Source organism: Nesoenas mayeri (assembly GCF_963082525.1).
Source record: "Nesoenas mayeri genome assembly, chromosome: 4".
Classification (NCBI taxonomy): domain Eukaryota; kingdom Metazoa; phylum Chordata; class Aves; order Columbiformes; family Columbidae; genus Nesoenas; species Nesoenas mayeri.
The window spans coordinates 48,550,605-48,570,025 of NC_137540.1; the positions used below are offsets into that span (position 1 = coordinate 48,550,605).

Consider the following 19,421-nt stretch of genomic DNA (forward strand, 5'->3'; position numbering starts at 1 on the left):
TAAAATAGAAGTAATAAAAGCTTACTTCCTAAAAATGCACTTACTCCTTGAATATTATTCTCCAATTCTGAAATATCACGCTGCATCTTTGATTTCTCAAGGTTTGCTGCTTCTTGCTGAATCTGAAATAGAAATATAGAATTACATGTAATAAGATACAGATTTTTAGATTTAACCACAGAAATATAAGCTTAATGTTTAAGGAAACATTGCTCTACATTCTTTGATGAATCACCAAATGCCAAGTTCTCTCTATTAAACTACAGAGCATTAGCTGAAAATAGACCACTGCAGTTCAATGTAACATCACTGAGTTTGGTTTTGTTGTTGTTTTTAAATAGAAACTATATCTCTATTTGGTCCCAAACAAATTAATATTTGCAATTTGTTGTAGAAAGATTACTGAGCCACAGGGCAACATGAAAGGTTTCAAGCATATATAGTTTAGTGGCTCAAGCTGTCTGAAATTAATTTATGAAATTATCATTAATACGAAATGTAAGAAAAGATTACAAAGCTAACTGGTCTTTCTCCAAGTCTATGAAGTTTTTTTTAGATTGTCTGTTCTCTGACTTCCGTGCACAAGTGCAGTGAAATTATTAATCAAACTCTGAAACTTCCTAGAAATGCCCAAGATAAGCATTTTTGTGAGAATATTTCAAAGTGGCATACATATAAAATGTTGGTGGTCACCTACAAGAAGAAAGAATGGAGCTGGAAGCATACCTTTTCCACTGCGGGCGTATGCTTTAAGCAAAGAAGTCGTTCACTGCCACTGCATTCAGATACACTACGGTTCTCTGTTTCTGTGGTAGTAAATCAAACTATGGAAACACTCATCATACAGTCAGTCTTGACATATGCTGCCTTTGGATCGGTCAGCTTATATGATTTTATATTTCTGAATGTTCAGGACTTTTAAAAAAACCCTGTATACATTATATTAATGACCTAATAGTTGGGGAAACTCCGCTGAAATCATATGCTCTTGACCACAACCAAAAAATATATGAATGCATATTAATACCAGACATCAAAAAGTCAGAGTAACAGAAAAATCATTGCATTAAGAAATCTTTTTTAAAGGTGAAAAATAACAACACTTGGATTGCTACGAGTTTATGTTTGATGGTTCAGTTATATGGCATTTAAAATATATTCTGCTACAAAATGCAACAATAAATAAAGATTAGTTAGATGAAAAAGTCCATAAAGTCCCCAGTTTGTGGGATAAGAGCCATGTGACACACAATCATCTTCAAAGTAGTGCATACACACAAAAGTATTCTGTGGCTGGGGCTCCATACCTGGGTTCTTCACACAAGGTGATGCCGTACTTGCCTGTAGACACTTAAAGCGTGTTTTTCTCTCCCCTATGCCCACCCAGGAACTGAGTTTACGAGGACAATTCAGACAACTCATTGAGCTCTCTGAATTGAGTTTGAAATCAGATAAGTTCAAAAGTTATTGAAAAGGGGAACTGACAGACAGCCCAACACAAACATGATGTGATTGTATAAGCATTCCCTATATGCCACCTCACTGTAAGCAATGAAGCTATAAAAGCTCACCTTCAGTTTTTCTCGGAGGCTTTCTTTTTCTGCCATTAGTCTTCTAAAGTCAGTCAGTGCAATGTCTCTTTCTTCTTCCACCTGACTTTGAGAAACTAAATTATGTTTTGCTTCTCTTCTCATCCTGTTCAATTCACCCTGAGACTTTAAAAGGTTATTGTTTGTTAGCATATGTGGCTTGCAACTAGTTCAGTGTATATACTAACAGAAAAAAAAAGGTTGCAATGCTGTTCTTACAATAGAAGTGCTATTATAGTCTTATTTTTCCTTAGATAACTAAAATATATTCCCTAAATCATGCAGTGGCATGACAACTTATGCTGCCAACATATTCATCACCCTTCTACTGTTCCAAGCATAGCCTAAATTCATTATGCTTTCTTATCAGTTTACTACTACTTCTTTCTTGCTTTGTAGCCTGTATCCTTACCCAACTTTCTCATGTATTCTATTGATTCTTTTTTCCTGATCTTTCTCTTTTCCAAACGGCAGTAAGGTATGTTATAATAGCTTTGAAGTTAATACACTAATTTGGACTACATAATTTTGTTAACAAGTCATGATGATAGGTATATATTTTATTATTCTTGGTTGTATTCTAGTAGGTCTGTCTCCTCCATTTCTATTACAGAGATAGGTTATTTCATTTTAAATAAGCAACAGTACAACCAGTGTTGATCAATTATTTCAATGCCAATTATAAGCTATCTCTTCTTACCTGCTCATAAAGAACATTTAATCTATCTCTTTCTGCAGTCAATAATTTGACATTGGATTGAATGTCTATCATGTGTTTTTCAAATCTGTCTAACATGGACCGTAGGTCATCCCTTTCTCTGGTGATCAATCTAAGATCTTCACTCTGCAAAGTGATTAATAAAATTTATGTTAAAATTAACTGATTAAAATATTTTGATAATTCATATAAAAAGAAGAAAGAATTCATGCTATTAGTAATATATGAAAAATACATAGATAGTAAAGTTTAATTGCAAGAAAAAACCATGCACTAGTGGTATAATTTAAATAATAAGAACTGTTAAAGAGAAAAAGCAAAATGGCTAACAAGATATCAACCTTTTTCTGCTTATCACATAGTTCTATTTCAAATAAACTGATCAATAATTAATTAATATGCTACCATAAAACACAAATAGGAAAATAAAGTGCAAGTTCACTTGAGTTTCAGTTAATTCTTACGTTAAGAATGTAATTTTAAAAACTACTACAGTACTTTTCTGCTACGGAATTTCAAAATATATTTGATAGCTCCTTCAATGGTTCTACAGCACTTCATTATTTTTTCAGCTTGTCTCGATGGCAAGAAATTTACCTTCTCTGGAGTCCTACGGCTTGGGCTGGGCCTTCGTTTTATCATTTTCTGAAGATACTCTAATTCTCGCTTATAGTAATCTCTGTCGTCTTCTAACGTCTTTACAAATGCATCTAGACGAGATGGAGATTTGTCTCCTAGGGCTATACCATATTCTACTCTCATTCTTTCTATTTCCAGAACAAGTTCTCGTTCTGCAGAAAAATAAATAAAAATAACTGTATAGGAACCTCATGAATTTCCGTGACATTTGCATTTGGGATGGACTAACTCCCAGCAATTGTCTGTGCTGCAAATTGTCTGAAAAGGATGTACAAGTCCTGGTTGACTGCAGGCTAAATATCAGTGAGTAGCGTGCTTTAGAACCGATAGAGGCCTAACATTGGCACATTGGGCTGTATCAGCAGAGACACAGATCAAGGGATGTGATTATTCCCCTTTACTTAGCACTCATTAGATCACATTTACAATACTGTATTCAGTTTTGTCCCCTCTAGTACACGGAAGATGTTGCTAAACTTGAGTGAGCCCAAGGGAGGCCCTCCAAGCTGGTCAGGAAGCAAAATACTTGTCCTTTGGGGAATGGCTGAGGTAATTGGGCTTGTTCACCCTGGAGAAGAGGCAGAATGACAACACCAAAAGGGTGTTAGAGATAACACAGAGCCAGTTGCTTCACAGTAGGTAAACAAGGAACAAAGCTGATTAGTCCTACAGGTAATTTACGGGTAATCACAAGCAATACATTGGAATGGATTGCTTAGAGATCCTGTAGAATCTCCATTCCTGGAGATTTTCAAGATCCAACTAGTTAAAGGTCTCAAGAAACACAGTCTGACTTTACTTGCACAGAAAGACAATAAAGACAGTTTTGGGCAAAAGAAATTATTTTGTATGAAACTGCCATAGTATTAGTGTTAGCATGTCCTGTGAGATCACAGAAAAAAGCTCAAATTTCAGTTCTCACAGACATATAGAAGACATCTTTCTGTGAAAAAAAGTTTTCCCTTCAATTCTGACTGAAAACCTACAGTTGTCTTTTAATTTACATATATAAAATATTTTGGTATTATTAATTGTATCTTAAATAAGTAAGGTTTTTTATTTCAAAAACAATAGGTAGATAATTTACAGGGATCATAATTTGATGATTTACCTTTTATTTCTAAGTTCTCTGTTTTTTCTGTCAGCCTTTGCTTCTCTTGCTCAAGCTGGCTTAACAGCACTTCAAGATTCTCTTTATCATCTGATTTTCCAAAGAGTTCTTCACTTAGTCTCTCATTCTCCCTACGACATGAGCACAACTCCTGAAGTAACAAGTATTATTACAAAAATTAGAAGTGGAAAAAAATATTTACCATTTTGTTAAACTTTTAATATTCAATACTGTTTACTTCTGTTGAACATGGATGTTCTACACTTTAACATTTGTTAAAGGTTGTGATTGTTTTTATACTACTTTTTACTACTTCAAAGTAAGCATTACTTTTTACATAGTTTGCAATCAGTAACAAAACAAGCAAGATTAAACCTTGTTTAACTCAAGAAACCGACCAGAGGGACAGTGGGATGCAAACATGGAAAAAACTAATAACTAAAGCAGTAAATAATTTTTAATAGCATTTAGTAACACTGTTGGTGTTAAAGTACATAACAATACAGTCAACCCAACTCTGCAGCTAATCAAATGCTATTTGGAATGTCTTTCCTATAATCTGGTGCCCTGAAAACTAATTATTTTTGTATTTTCAAGTTCAATAGCAGTACTAAAACCACAAAACACTATACTCAACTAACACACAACTTACTACATGCTTTAAAGAGTTTGGTCTTCAAGGATTCGATAATACTGATGCTTTTCATCTGAGCTACTATGCTTTGTTTCTGAGGGAGCCAAGTATTGCGTAATTACTCACATGCTGATTAAGAGACAAAGTAATTTCTAAATGAAGAAAATCCTCTAAGATGTTGTAACCCACTTGTGATAAAAATGATTGTAATGGAAATTACAACTTCAGATAGCAGACATAAGGAAACGTACAATAAGGACAGAGTCAACCACACTGTCTACAGAGGTTTCTTTCAGTTTATTTTTGCAACAATATGATGTAGTTAGTAATCTATTACAGTGGAGTTTTGGAGTACTATAAAACTTCTCTTATTACTTGTTAATTTTTATAATAAATAAAAGAATCATACAGATGACAGTATGATAAAAATGCTACAAACAAGAATTGCAAGCGTTTTTACTTACTGATTTAAGCCTTGTTACTGTTTCTTCAAGATCCTGTATTTCATTGTGTTTCCTTTCAATTTCTTTCTATCAACCAAAATTAACCTATATGTTAAAAGTTACATATTCAAAATGGCAACAATTCCTCTGTTACAAAAAACCTAAGGAAACAGACTATTCTTGTAAAAAGTAAAGTATAATTAGTTCCTTGTAATATGCCAAATTTTAAATAGTAAACATCCTATGAACTGAAAGCACAAAAAATTTGTGGTATGCACACCCATGCTCTTTTGGAACACAACAATTAAATAAAACATTGCATGACAACTCACAGAAAAAAAACCTGCAAATACAGGCATCACTGTTGCAAATGTCTATTGCCAATCAGTAGTATTAAATATGTCAGAATTTTATTTCATACTAAGCTAACAGAAGAAGGAAGATAGACTGCTTCTTAACTAAACTCATCTCATCTAATACAGTAAAGAGACAAAATTACTGTGATTAATCATATTTTAGTGAGAAATTTTGTATAATGTTACATAAACTGAAAAAATATATTTTTAGTCTTCCTTCACAAGCCCACAGATCATGTGCTGCAATTCAAAGCTATAAAAATAGGTAAGAGCTAAGCAGATCCTTCACCCTGTAACACCCCAGTGATTACCTTTGCTTCTTCTATTTCCTTATCTGCAGTCTCGAGCACAATTTCCTTGTGTCTTTCCAACTGCTGTGCCAAGTGGTCTATTTCATTCAGTTCTTGACACAGTTCTTCATTTTTGTTGCTTAAATGCACTACTTCACTGGTCACATTTTGTTTACTGTCCAGGAGGTCTTGAATGCGATTTTCAAGTTCTTTGTTTGTTTGTTGAAGATATTCAACCTGAAAGATATTTTTCATTAAAACATTAATATGTATTATTAAACTAGGTAGAAAAAGTTCCTCCCAATCTTCTGAAATATATTATCTCTACATCCATAGTAAAAAAGGGACATCCTGTTAAAAATGACAAGATTTTCTGGTTTTAGAACTTAATGGTTATCCACATGAAAAAATGTGACTTCTAAAGTCACAAGGCGCAAGGTGAATGAATTGATTACTACACTGATTTTCATCTCATCTCCAAAACCTGAGGTGTATTCTAAAAACGAAGTACTGAAAAGCAGAGGTCTGTATAGAAAGCTGTCTTGGGCATTGGTCTGGTAGACCCAGTGTACTAAGAGTTTCCCTAAATTTCAGAAGATATAAGGACACACTCTTTTCTCCACCTCTGTAGTATTTTTGCTAGGCTTAGTCTTACTGTTGCTCCTCCACAAACATGAAGCTTTACAGATCAGAATCCCCAAACCTCTTGCCCCCAACATATCTCAGCACCTTAACCACAACCATCCTCAGAAATCCAGCTCTACAGACATGGTTTTTCCCAATATATCCATCTGAGAGTAAAGGGAAGCAAGGCAGGGATATAGGGTAGGAATAAAATAATGTACATAATAAGGTACACTACCCAGGAAAATGGGAGCCTGGACTGTCTTGAAAGATTTAAGATAACAGAGGTGCTCCACTTCCACGTCCACACAATTTTCCTCAAAACTCCAGAAAGAAGTATTATTGTAGACACAAAAGAAAGTCTGCACCCTCTCACAGTCGTGAATACTACTATATAGACGTATCCATCTGTTTATTGTCAGTGAATAAAAGTGGTTGGCACTGAGCCTGAGCAAACAGTCTTGATGACCCAAAACCTGCTTTATGCAGCTCTAGGTTCACTCTCTCTGTACAATCAGTTTGTGTTCAGCATGACTTACTCATTCAGGACCACTGAACACAGCTGTACTGCTTCCAAGCCATAGCTCGTTCTGTAATTTTGGAGCACTGAATCCAAGCTAATAAACTCTGCAACGTAGCTCTCATGCCTTTGTACATCATGCACAATCAGTATACAAAACATCTAACTCAGCTGGAAAAATGAAAAATTGATGGTATAAATCCAGAGATGGGCTTTACTTGATCCATACTCCAGCCTGTCTTCCTGTCTTGTATTATTTAAATCCTCATTCTGAGACCAATATTGAATGCATGCTAATACGCACAGTAAACACAAATGTCTTTATCCTAAGGTTCTACTTTCCTTGCAAGTTATGTTGGAGTAAAGGTGGGGACCATTTGAATTCAATGAAGAAGATTCCCCACTGTCTGATGAGATTATCTACTGAACTACTCCTTATCATGTGTACCATCATTAGCTCCTAAAGCATAAATGGAATGTAAAAAAAAAAAAAAAAAAAGCAAGCTAGAAGTTTTGTGGGGCTTTTTTTAGGTTGCTAGTATTTTTAGTTTTGACTACACAACAGTAATAAATCCATTACCTGCAAATTCAAATGGTTGATAAGCTTCTCATTACTTTTATTTCTCGATTCCAGAGAGAGAACCTCATGAGAACGCCCACCATCCAATGCCAGCATGAGACGCTCTATTTCTTTGTCTCTTAGTTCCACCTTTAAGGAAAAGAAAAAAAGTTCTTTGGTATGTTCTATAACATTTAATAGAACCTTTCTTCGTACAAACACCTATATAACATTCAGTAAAAAGATAACACACCTAATAATGCAATTTTTATCTTTACTATCATTTTTTTAATTTAATTCTAGATTTTTCTGAAAAAAGTTATTCATTTGAAAGAAAAATAAACAAATCAAATAGAATTCATTAAAAAAAAAAAAACCCTGAAACAATTCCTACTAGTTAATTTTCTTGAAGAGAAACCAACAATTTTCATTTAAAGTGAAGTTAATGAATGTTGCAAATTAACCATCTGAGACTAGCATTTAAATTTAGGGGAAAAGCTTTTAAATCAGCTAATGCAGTGACTGCTTCAGTCACTGAAAAACAGGGAATACTGGAAGAGGAAAAGTAAGATGTGAACAAAAAAATAGGATGGTGTCCACTAACCCCAGACACTGAAAATATAACAATATATGAACAATTGATGCAATTCCCTCACTTAAACATTATGCGTATCTTATCAATCCACTCTAAAATATTGTAAAAACTGTTGTTCAGAAATTAACTTTCAGAAATTAAAATGGAAAAAATATAATGAGTCCAAACAGTGAAAAAAACTATCCTAAGATATCTGTAGATTGAATTACTATTTTGGATCCATTCTAAAAAACCCTAGACACACACAGACTCTATTTATGACCATCAAGCTTGGCTTATTTAATGTAATTTTAATACACAACATATATCAGCAAAAGCAGCAGGCAGGTATTTTATCATTGCTGCTGTCTCCAAAAGCAAAGGAAATAGCTCAACATAGGCAAGTTAGAATAATTGTAGAACAATTACATAAGTAATTCAAGCCCTACAATGCTTTCCCAATGAGGTTAAAACACAAATTATAATCAAGGCCATTGCAATAGCTACTACAGCTAAATAATAAATCTGTAAATATACCTGTTTGCTATAATTTTTCACTCCACGTTCAGATATCTCCAGTTTTTCCTGTAGCTCTGTTACTTCTGCCTGAAGTTCATGAATTCTGAAATGTAGCAATATACTTTTATAAAGTGGATTCATGGAAGAATCATATGTTTACAAAAATTCAATATTAGTATTTTCTCTTTGCTCCTGAACATAAATATTTCAGAAAAAATAGGTTTTTTTCATACAAAATATTAATGCAGAGCTGTTGTTTGAGACTTTGTAGCAGGTTGACCTTGGCTGGCTGTCAGACCCTGCCCAGTTGTGCTCTCATTCCCCCTCCTCAACAGGATGGAAGAGAAATAAGAGGAAAAGGCTCATGAGTCAAGATGAAGACAGGGAGATCATTTACCAGTTATCTGCTCTGAAGTGTTGTTCTCCACAGGCCACATGGACATCCTGCATGACCACGGTCTTCTCCACGGGCTGGAGGGGAATCTCTGCTCCGGTGCCTGAAGCACCTCCTCCCCCTCCTTTTTCACTGACCTTGATGTCCTCACAGTTGTTTCATATTTTTATTTTCCTCCCTCTAAGTGTTACTGCGCAGCATTGTTTCTCCCCCTTTCTTAAATACATTTTCACAAGGGAGCCACCAGCTTGACTGATGGGCCAGTGGGTCTGTTTTGAAGCCAGGTGGAACCGGCTGTGTCCAGCACAGGGTAGCCACTGATATCTTCTTAGAGAGGCCACACCTAGCTAACAGCAATGTAAACTAGCTAAATAAGAAAAAAAATTAACTTGAACCTTTCATAATACAGGTTCTCAAGACAAAAATACCATTACAAAAATCAAGAATATTTCAGTCTTCCAAAACAAATCAGTTTACCCTTAAGCAAAGCATTACAGTCAGCTTTTTTTTCCAGTGTATCTAAAATTAGGTATGACAGTAAAACCAATATAGAAATCTCAAGAGGAATCCTTTAATAAAACAAGCAGCTTATTAAATATCCATTTCAACTCTGCCACAGGCAGCACTGTCAATCACTAAGCAAAATCCTATTTAAGAACTATAGAGCTCTTAAAATATCATCAAATACCATTTTGTTTGAAGCAAATTTGAAAGGTAAAAGGAGGGTGGAGGTGGAAAATCACTGCGGGTATTTAACACCTACACTTCAAAATTTAAAAGTTTGTTACATTACCGATTGTCAGCCACCTGGAGAAGGTCTGCGATATAAGGGTCCTCTGGCTGAGGAACTGGGTAGGCACTAATGCCTGACGGAGGGACAGGCTGGTCTATCTGCATGCGTTGTCGCCTGAAGGGAATGTGTCTTTTTCTGCCACCTAAAAGCCCAACCACAAATGCCTGTTACTTGAAGTTAAAGGAAAGGAGTCGTCGTCTTTAACACAAAATTAAATTTCCCATTTATTCCACTGCTTCTGAACTAGCACGTCACCATTTTAATCTCTTTGTAATAAGTTGATAAAATTTGTACATTCTAGACAATACCATTCTTGCCCGTTAGTATCAGTTTTTTCATTCAGTTTTATAATAAGGAAACATGCAAAGTTCAGTGTAAGTAATTTTCCTCAGTGTTTAAAACCCTAAATGTTCTACAGTTCAAACTTGTTGAATCTATTAGTGATTTACCTTACTAAAGAAGCTAAATTAAAACATCACAAAAGACCCTTTGTTTTCACATTTAAGAACTATTTTATGACTGGACTAACCTCTGCATAGTTTAGTAATGTTTTTTCCTTCTATCCTATTGTCATTTCTGTGAATGAATATCATATGAAGCACAGTAGGTTACTTTCTTGCATGGTAACTTTATATTAAAAATAAAGCAAAACACAGTATTATTTCTAGAGGGAACAATTACTCTTTATCACATGATTAAATAGGAATATACAATACTTGATGATGTAGTACAGAAAAACCCCAGAAGACTGATGACCAATGGGCAAGTATGCAGAAAAACAAAAGTGTAATATGGCATCTTTGAAGCAAAGGACACAGAAAGGTGTGGAAAAATAGAGAAAAATATTAATTTCATCTAACTACCTATTAATTTCTCTCAGATGCCAAAACTACATAGGTAATTCACTGACTCAGAAAGAAAACACTATTTCACAATTTCTCAAAATTTCTCACTATTTCCCTTACCTTGAAAAAAACGAAGAAAAATGAAACTGTGGAAAAAGAAATTAGCCTGAAAATAACATCCAGAACATTTTAAGTTATCAAAAGACCCTTTAAATAATGTAAGCTTTCGGAGAGTTGGAATATTATTTTGTAGACATATTTTGCACTTTGCTACTTTTAGATCTTGGTTACAAAAATCTGTATCAGTCACACATCATCAATTAGCTGTCAAAAAGATTCTAGTATCAAATAACCTGCCTCTGACTAAATTAGGTGCAGCAAAATCTGTTGATTAACAGTGCTTTCCAGTCATGTTTTAACTTAATAGCCATGTATTGAATCTAAGTTTGTATTCAAAATTGTCCCTAACACATGTGATGTGCTAACAAAACTTATTCCATACAGACTGTGATTCAGAGCCAAAACTTTCAAAAGGTAATGTTATTCTATTGGATAGTTACTTTACTGTAGTAACTTCTCTTCCTAGAGATAAAATGATTATGTTCTGAAGAGCCAAAAAAAGCCCAGAGAAAAGTTAAAATACCTGTGATTATGTACACTCACCAGGTGTTTGCACCACTGCTTGCAGATTCTTCTCCTGAAGCTGCTGAATTTTTTCAGTCTTGGCTTTGTTCTCTTTTTCCAGCATTTTAATCTTATGTACATATTGGTTATTCAGAAATTTCAAGTCACCTGTTTCATGTTCAACCCTCCTTAAGGAGGCTTTCAAATCTTCAAAGGAGAGAAAAAGCAATATTATCTTTCTTATTCATTATTATTTTTTTGTAGTAGCAACAAAATAAGCCTAAAAAGAATTCTATATTCTTTTTCAATAACATGAAATTTTCAAATACACATACATATGTGTACACATATACACGGAAACAACAAAGTATATATTTTAAAATGTTATACAAATAAAACCCCTTTGGCACATTTAACAGCAGTATTTAATTTTAAATTTAAAAGTAGCATTTCAATGTATGAAAGTGTGTGTTAAAAAGTTCTAACATTTTCATGTTTTATTAAAACAATGACTTGCAGGACCTCAGATCCTGTTTAACTACAAAAGAAATGTCTGTGCATGAGCTTCATTCATTAAAGACACCAAATTCAATGGCAGCTCACACTCCTAAGTACAGATAAATGAATCTGAGGATCAAAGATTTAGACACAATTTTATTTTGGCATGCAAGGATTAAAAAAAAAAAAAAGTATCATAATTTTTATATTACCTTTAACATGACGATCAGATTGTTCTTTCAGTTTTAGTATTTCTAAATGCAGTTCATTATTTTCCCTGGTAAGTTTAGCATTCTCTGTTTTATAAGGTTCCAAAATAGCATCATAATTGCTGCATTCTTTTTCATTTTTTCCAGCAGATAACTTTGCACTGCGCAAGCTCTCTGTTGTACGAACTAGGTCACTAGAAAAAAGGAGCATCAGACACTTTAGAATTGTTATCAGCTTTTACACTGCAGATGCAAATATTTATTATGATTTGAGAAACAAAAACCTTTTCCTGATACCATGTTAGCTGTAGAACAAATGGGTTCAAAGGAAGGCAAAGACATTATTAATGTAAGAAAAACTGGAAGACAGGAATCATTCACTTAAATAATGTTGATCGGAAAGGACAGGGCAAATATAAAAAATAAAGATATTTAGAAAGCACACCAGGAGTTTATAGCTGATAATTAAATAAGCTTTCTTTTCTACATAGATATTCAAAACTGGAAAGATTATTTTATCCTGCAAGCACTATGGAAGTTGTAGCACTACTTACCACAGAAGAAACTTGAAGTCAATAATTAAAACGGCCAGAAGGTTACTAGTCTTTACATGGAGATCAGAAGCTCCATAAAAACAGATTAGTAGTAAGTAGCTATAAACACTTCTGTGAAAATCATATCAAAGTTAGTGATTGAGATATTAAACCTGTCTGTTAGACACTAGAATGAGACTTCAATGTTGAAGGCAGATTACTCCACATCTGCATATGTATGGTTCTTCTGTCAATATTAGATGCTAGAGAGCAACAGAACCAGAGTATTTACATGTGCATGTTTAGTCAAATATACTTGGATTACTAGGGAAATTACACTGCTTGTAATCATATCAAAGCCATGAAATGGAAGATATATTAAGGAGGTCAACTGAATATTTGTTTTTCTTCTGTTATGTGTCCTGTAAAAACTGCAGAGATAGCAACTTCAAACTTCTCCAGATGAGATCATAAACACAGAGCTGTGAATGTTTTATTTTAAGCCACAGTACAGACAACAGGGATTATTTTTATACAGTTAGTTATAAGTACATATCAATAGTGACTATTGTTAGCTCTCTTACGAGGTTCGACCAAAGATCCTTAGAAACAATTCTACTGAATTAAATGAAATCTTCAGATGTTCTCACCACTTAAGCAAACACATTTGAGTTCATCATACACAAGAACTGAATGTTAGCTCTCAAATAGTATTGCTTGAAAATTATCTTCTGACTAAGCATTCTTCCTTATATGTCAAAAATCAAACAATACCAACTATATGATTACTATGTTTTTAAATGAATCTCCTTTTGAATACCTAAAAAGCTTTTCCACCAAAGGTAAACTCTCCACTCCCAATGGCTGTCGATAGCCCAGTTGATCTAGACGTTTCCTGAGATTAATGAACCTTCGCTCTGCAGTTGTAGTCATTGTAAACACACGTCCAAGGCAGCTTTTGTCACAGTCAGGAAAAATAGGACACCTGCAAAACAGCATTTATCCTTTAAAGAAGGAATAATACTAAAAAAAGTAATGGAAAAAACAAATTTTGTGTAGCAAATACTCTGCCTAAGCGTGCCCTTAAAATTTAAGTAAACCAAAAGAGAATCACAGTGCAACTGCAGTAAGTTTTAAACATATTTACATATTTTTCTTTATAAAGAAATATTTGTCTTGGAAATTAGTTTCTTCCTTCCCAGTGTCTTAGAGTATGTATGAACTGAACTGTCAGTTCTATGTCCAGTATGTAAGAACTGAACTCCGAAAAGATCTTTCTGTAGGAATACGAAGAAGTAGATCCTGAGCTTTTTGAATCATAGTCATCATGGTATCTTCCACAATGCAAATTAACAGATTATTCTCAAAAACCACATATACTTATTTCTTTCATGTATGAATCTTACTCTCAAAGTTTACAAGGCGGTACTTAACATAACTTATGCCAATCATTTGTAAAATTGCATAAAATATGTAAAATTTTAAAGACTGAATAACTTTGAACATCTTTTTTCTATGAGGGAAAACAAAAAAGAAAAAAAAAAAAAAACAACACCAGTGTACAATAGTCCTACCTGCATCATTTTCTGGTAAATACAGTTCAAGGATCAGAGATTTAGTTTGGGTTTATTTTTTCCTTTGACTGATTAGTTATCTTTTCATTATTAACTTGATCTAAAAGAGGCTAGACCAGCACTACCGTATCTGAATCCAGATGAGAATTTTGGGTTTGCTATGTACATTTGAGAGAAAAAGAATTTGTACATGGTTATATCCTTCTGGATTTAGAGATGGAACGAGAAAAGAGATTAAATACTAAAGTTGATGCTCATCAATATGTGAAAACATCTCTTCAATAGTTAGAAATACTTTCGAAAAATAGTTCTTTCTGTAAAACATTTTCTCTCTCATTTCTTCAGAAGTTTCAGTATTAACCTGATGGTTATCATTGAAACCATGCTGTTTCACAATCCCCAAGATTTAAAAAATATATTAAATAAATATATGCAGGTATTTGAAAATAAAATTATAAATAAATAATAAAATGAGAAAGCACACAAACTTCTCTCAAATCTGAGGGAGGAAAGTAAGATTTAATTTCGTATCAAAAGACTACAAATAAGTCTAGCAATGGGACTGTATTTGCCAGGTACTTTTCCATGGACAACAGAAAATCCCCAGTCTTATGAGCACAGTATCTAACCCAGAAACTGCCAAAATGTTTGCTTGAAGATGTCCAGGTTGTTGAGAAATTAACTAGACAATGACATGGAGAATAACCCCTTATATATTGCACTGGGATTGTTAAAGGAGGAGGAAGCATACTTCCTTCCACTAAATGGTAACTGTCAATGTACTGGGTTGAAGTCAAGGTACTAATGTGTCCTAAATGCCTTTGGCAGCCAGAGATTAAAGCTAAAACTGATGAGACGCTGTTATTTCTGCATTAATGTCGAGGATTCTGTGTTGAATTCAGGAAAACAGCAATTCCATTACTGTGTCTAGATTCCATCTCAGGAATACATCTTATATTACTACAGAAGCTGATAACGCTTGAGCCCGTCTCCTCCTTAAGAAGAATTGTATCAGCTAGAAAGATTAAATTAGTTTAAAACATCCATCAAACCTGATTTAATAGCTTGTGTTTTGGAAAGAAAAAATATTTTTCTACTATTCATATTGAGAAGGTTTTACAGAAGAAATATCAAGAACAAAACTGTGTCACAGCTTGTAAGAGAATAAAGTTTTTCTACAGTAACTGTGGAGAAAATAAATGGGCAGATGTTAGCACTCCAGTAACTGTGACTAGGAAGTAGACACAGGATCTTCTAAATCACTGCAACGGGCGTTTAAGTGAGGTGTAGTGACTTAAATATACTCTAATATTGAGAGGTACCAACAACTTTCTGGGTAAATCACTCTTCTTCCTAAAGACTGCCACTTTTTAATTCAAGACGTTGTTGCCACCAGAATCATACACTATCTTGTATTCCGTGGAGCCACATCTGATCCAAAATTACTCCAGGAAAAGAGTAGCTGGAGTATAGGTCCAAAAGATGCCCAGAAATGAAAGTAAGAATTGGGAGTCGTTATTTCAGAGAGCTTAACAGAGATATTAAATTCTTCAAAGACAGTAATGGTTGTACACTCTTTGTTGGAAAGAAACTGTGTCAGTAATTACAGACCTCTGTCATTACAGACAACCATAGCGTAAATCTCATATACTAAGCTTAGTCTATCACTAGTTTTATCATGACATTGAAAAGTATTCAGTAACTTCTCCATTAGGAAAACCTGGTTTTCTGGAAATAGAAAATGAATATATAAACTGCTGTTGAATACAAGATCGATATGACCCAATACACCATAGCTTTGACAGTTGCCACAGCAAGAGTATAAAAATATAAAAACCATAATCCAAATCTTACTCCTACGTACCTCCTCTTTCTACAAGCCTACAGTGCAGGGACTTGATGGGCCTAAAGTTGAACTTCAATAATTATAATAGTACCTGATAGACCTTTCTTAGACATGTCTAATTGTTTTCCTGAATCTTTTGCACTTTTACATTGAAATAGCCTGTGGCAACGAATTCCTGATTTTAACCATATGTCTGGAGAAGGATATAATAAATTCATGTATGTGTGCATCCCCCAACCTTTTTTTTTTCTTTTTATTGATGTGGTTTAGCCCCAGCCAGCAACTAAGCCCCATGCAGCCACTTGCTCACAACCCCTCAGGAGTATGGGGAAGAGAATGAAACAGTAAAAGTGAGAAAACTTGTGGATTGAGATAAAGACAGTTTAATAGATAAGGCAAAAGCTGTGCAAAAAAAAGGGGATTCATTCACTGTTTCCCACTGGCAGACAGCTGTTCAGCCATCTCCGGCAAAGCAGGGCTCCATCACAGGTAATGGTTACTTGGGAAAACAAAAGTCATCATTCTGAACATCACCCCTTCTTCTTCCCCCAGCTATATATACTGAGTGTGACATCATAGGGTATGGAATATCCCTTGGGTCAGCCTTCCCAGCTGTGTCCTCTCCCAACTTCTTGTGCACACCCAGCCTACTCACTGATGGGTCATGTGAGAAGCCAAAAAGGCCTTGACTCTGTGTAAGCCCTGCTCAGCAGTAATGAAAACATCCCTGTGTTATCAAGGGTGTTTTCAGCACAAATCCAAAACATGTCCCCATGCTAGCCACTACAGAACAAAATAACTCTGTAAGACATACTAAATATTCATTCTTTATTCATGCTTTCAGTCATTCATTATAGCATCTCCCACGGATCGATCTTCCAAAATTTCTTAGGAGCTGGTACAACTTGTCCCTTTTCCATGCTTTTTCTGAGATGACTCTGAGCTGCCACAGAGCAGCCACGAAGATTCTTTGCTGTAGCCTTCTCTATTCATGATTCCTGACTCATCATTTGCCTTTCTGATTGCTCTAAACTATTAATTAGATGCATTCACAGTGGCGCTAACATCTCTTCTGAGCGGTAGCTGCCACTTTAGAGCCCATGATGTGTATTTACTTTGCCGTTATTAACACTGTTCCTTAACTCCCACGTTATTACTCAGTCCAGTGATCCTCTTTCTGCAAACCTTGGACTGCTCTTAACACATTAATATAATGAGCAAATTTTGTCCGTTGCTATTTAACCCATTCTTTCAGATCAGTGTTAGCAGGAAATCTGCACATTCACCACAAGGTAGTGCTTTCTACCTTTTAATCACTTAGTGAGCTATTAAATGACCTTTTGGCCATATCTTAAAAGCCTTTGGTAAAGAAGCTTCACAACAGCTTTTTGGAAATCTAAGTTTTCTACAACATTCTTAACCAATCAGCTCAATACAGAATACAATTTTCTTTAAAGAAACTTAACAGCCTTGTGAATCATGATTGAATAACGATGAAAGATGTGCTGGACTTACTAGATTTGTCTGTAAATTGCAAAGTACTGGAAAGCAATCTTAACAGCTCTGGTATTTCCCACAAGATAGGCTATGTTAGCTGTCTAAATAGTTCACATAATTCATCATCTAAATATTTCATGCAATTTAGTCCTGCTACGAAGAAAATGCAATTTCCATTTCAGATTAAAAGCACAAAATCAGATAAACAAAAAGGAAACATTAATTGAGGCATTTCCAGGCAAAGATTTGTCCAGATGTCTAGACAAGTGCGTCTTTCAGCTACTCACAGAAGAGATACTCAGAGAAAATAGTTTAATTTTTTCTTCCCTTTATGTTCACAAAGACTAATAAAGAACAACTTCCATGTGCTTTATTTTGTGACATGTGTGGATGTTTGTGAGCAGCCTTCTGAAGACCTTGGTGTTTATGAAATGCACAAATTTGACATCTGTGAACTGTTCCCTATTCTTCTATGTCACCAATGACTGAAATTGAACATTGACATGAAAGATGAGCAACAATGGAACTTCAAATCCAGTTCGTTTAGGCTATATGCATAGAATCAATTAGCATAAAATCGTGTGAAAAAAAGTAATGTTGTTAGTTATTAAAATAACCATTACAGGTGGAACACAAAACAGAAAACCTTTAGCACCTTGAAGCACCCCCTTTTCAGTCTGAAAACAATGCAGCAAAATTCACAGTGAGTATAAGTTAAAAACTGTTCCAGATGCAATACCTGTGTTATCAATAAGAAATGTAATAATAAAAAAAGCACAGCAAAGATGTCTCTTGGCCATGGAAGACATAATACGGACACTGAGCCGTGTGGAAGAAAGATAAAACTACACAGCTGACAATGGAACACAGAGAAATTAGCACAGACAAATTTATATGCTATGAAATAAATTTCCTTACTGAGTCTATAACACTAACACCAAAAGCAATTATAAACTGGAATTTCCGGTCTCAGCTCAGGGTAATATCAAAATGCATTTTTCATTCATCAGAACTGAAATGCTAAAGGCTTTCTCTGTTTGTGTGTGTGTGTGTGTGTGAGAAACATGTTCACAAAACATCTGTTCCTGTCCTGTAACTACTGGTCACCTAGCTCATTCTGCTAAAAAGAGCTCGTTAGTTGTTTTCACTTGAGTGAAAAAGGCACCTAGTGGATCCCCCATTTGACTGCAGTAGTGCTCTAATACCTGCCTCTATAGAGTCCATGGATGGCCACTTGGGAAGAATATAAAGCTGTTGTCAGAGGATGTAGGGAGGCAGCTAGGAAAGCTAAGGCTTCCTTAGAATTAAACCTGGCGAGAGGGGTCAAGGACAACAGAAAGAGCTTTTTCAAATATGTGGCAGATAAAACTAACACCAGAGGCAATGTAGGCCCACTGATGAACAAGGTGGGTGCCCTGGTGACAGAAGATACAGAGAAGGCAGAGTTACTGAATGCCTTCTTTGTCTCTGTCTACTCTGCCGGAGGCTGTCCTGAGAAGCCCCATACTGCTGGGGCCTCAGAGGAAGTCAGGACAATGGAGAAGTTTGCCTTGGTTGATGAGGACTGGGTTACGAAGCAATTAGGCAATCTGGACATCCATAAATCCATGGCTCCAGATGGGATGCACCCACAGGTGCTGAGGGAGCTGGCTGAGGTCATTGCTAGACCACCCTCCATCATCTTTGCCAAGTCTTGGGAAATAGGAGAGGTACCTGAGGACTGGAAGAAAGCAAATGTCACTCCAGTCTTCAAAAAGGGCAAGAAGGAGGACCCGGGTAACTATAGACTGGTCAGCCTCACCTCCATCCCTGGGAAAGTGATGGAACAATTTATCCTTGGTGCCATCTCAAGGCATATCAAGGATAAGAGGGTCATTAGGGGCAGTCAGCATGGCTTCACCAAGGGGAAGTCATGCTTGACCAACCTCATAGCCTTTTATGAAGACATAAAGAGGTGGATAGATGATGGCAGAGCAGTGGAGGTGGTCTACCTTGACTTCAGTAAAGCATTCAACAGTCTTCCACAGCATCC

General features: G+C 35.3%; 1 protein-coding gene across 1 annotated transcript in view; it reads right to left on the reverse strand.

The window, feature by feature from the left end:
• Positions 1-13,405, reverse strand: part of CEP135 (centrosomal protein 135) — a gene marked incomplete at its 5' end in the record, with an annotated part of 30,241 nt that extends 16,836 nt beyond the window's left edge. Inside the window, 13 exons of the mRNA XM_080343949.1 lie at positions 45-122; positions 1,572-1,715; positions 2,290-2,433; positions 2,905-3,098; positions 4,058-4,208; positions 5,156-5,221; positions 5,802-6,017; positions 7,505-7,633; positions 8,595-8,679; positions 9,764-9,905; positions 11,272-11,439; positions 11,943-12,133; positions 13,293-13,405. Of these exons, the coding sequence (XP_080200075.1) occupies positions 45-122; positions 1,572-1,715; positions 2,290-2,433; positions 2,905-3,098; positions 4,058-4,208; positions 5,156-5,221; positions 5,802-6,017; positions 7,505-7,633; positions 8,595-8,679; positions 9,764-9,905; positions 11,272-11,439; positions 11,943-12,133; positions 13,293-13,405 (1,821 nt within the window). The remainder of the gene's footprint in view (positions 1-44; positions 123-1,571; positions 1,716-2,289; positions 2,434-2,904; positions 3,099-4,057; positions 4,209-5,155; positions 5,222-5,801; positions 6,018-7,504; positions 7,634-8,594; positions 8,680-9,763; positions 9,906-11,271; positions 11,440-11,942; positions 12,134-13,292) is intronic.
• Positions 13,406-19,421: the final 6,016 nt, after the last annotated feature.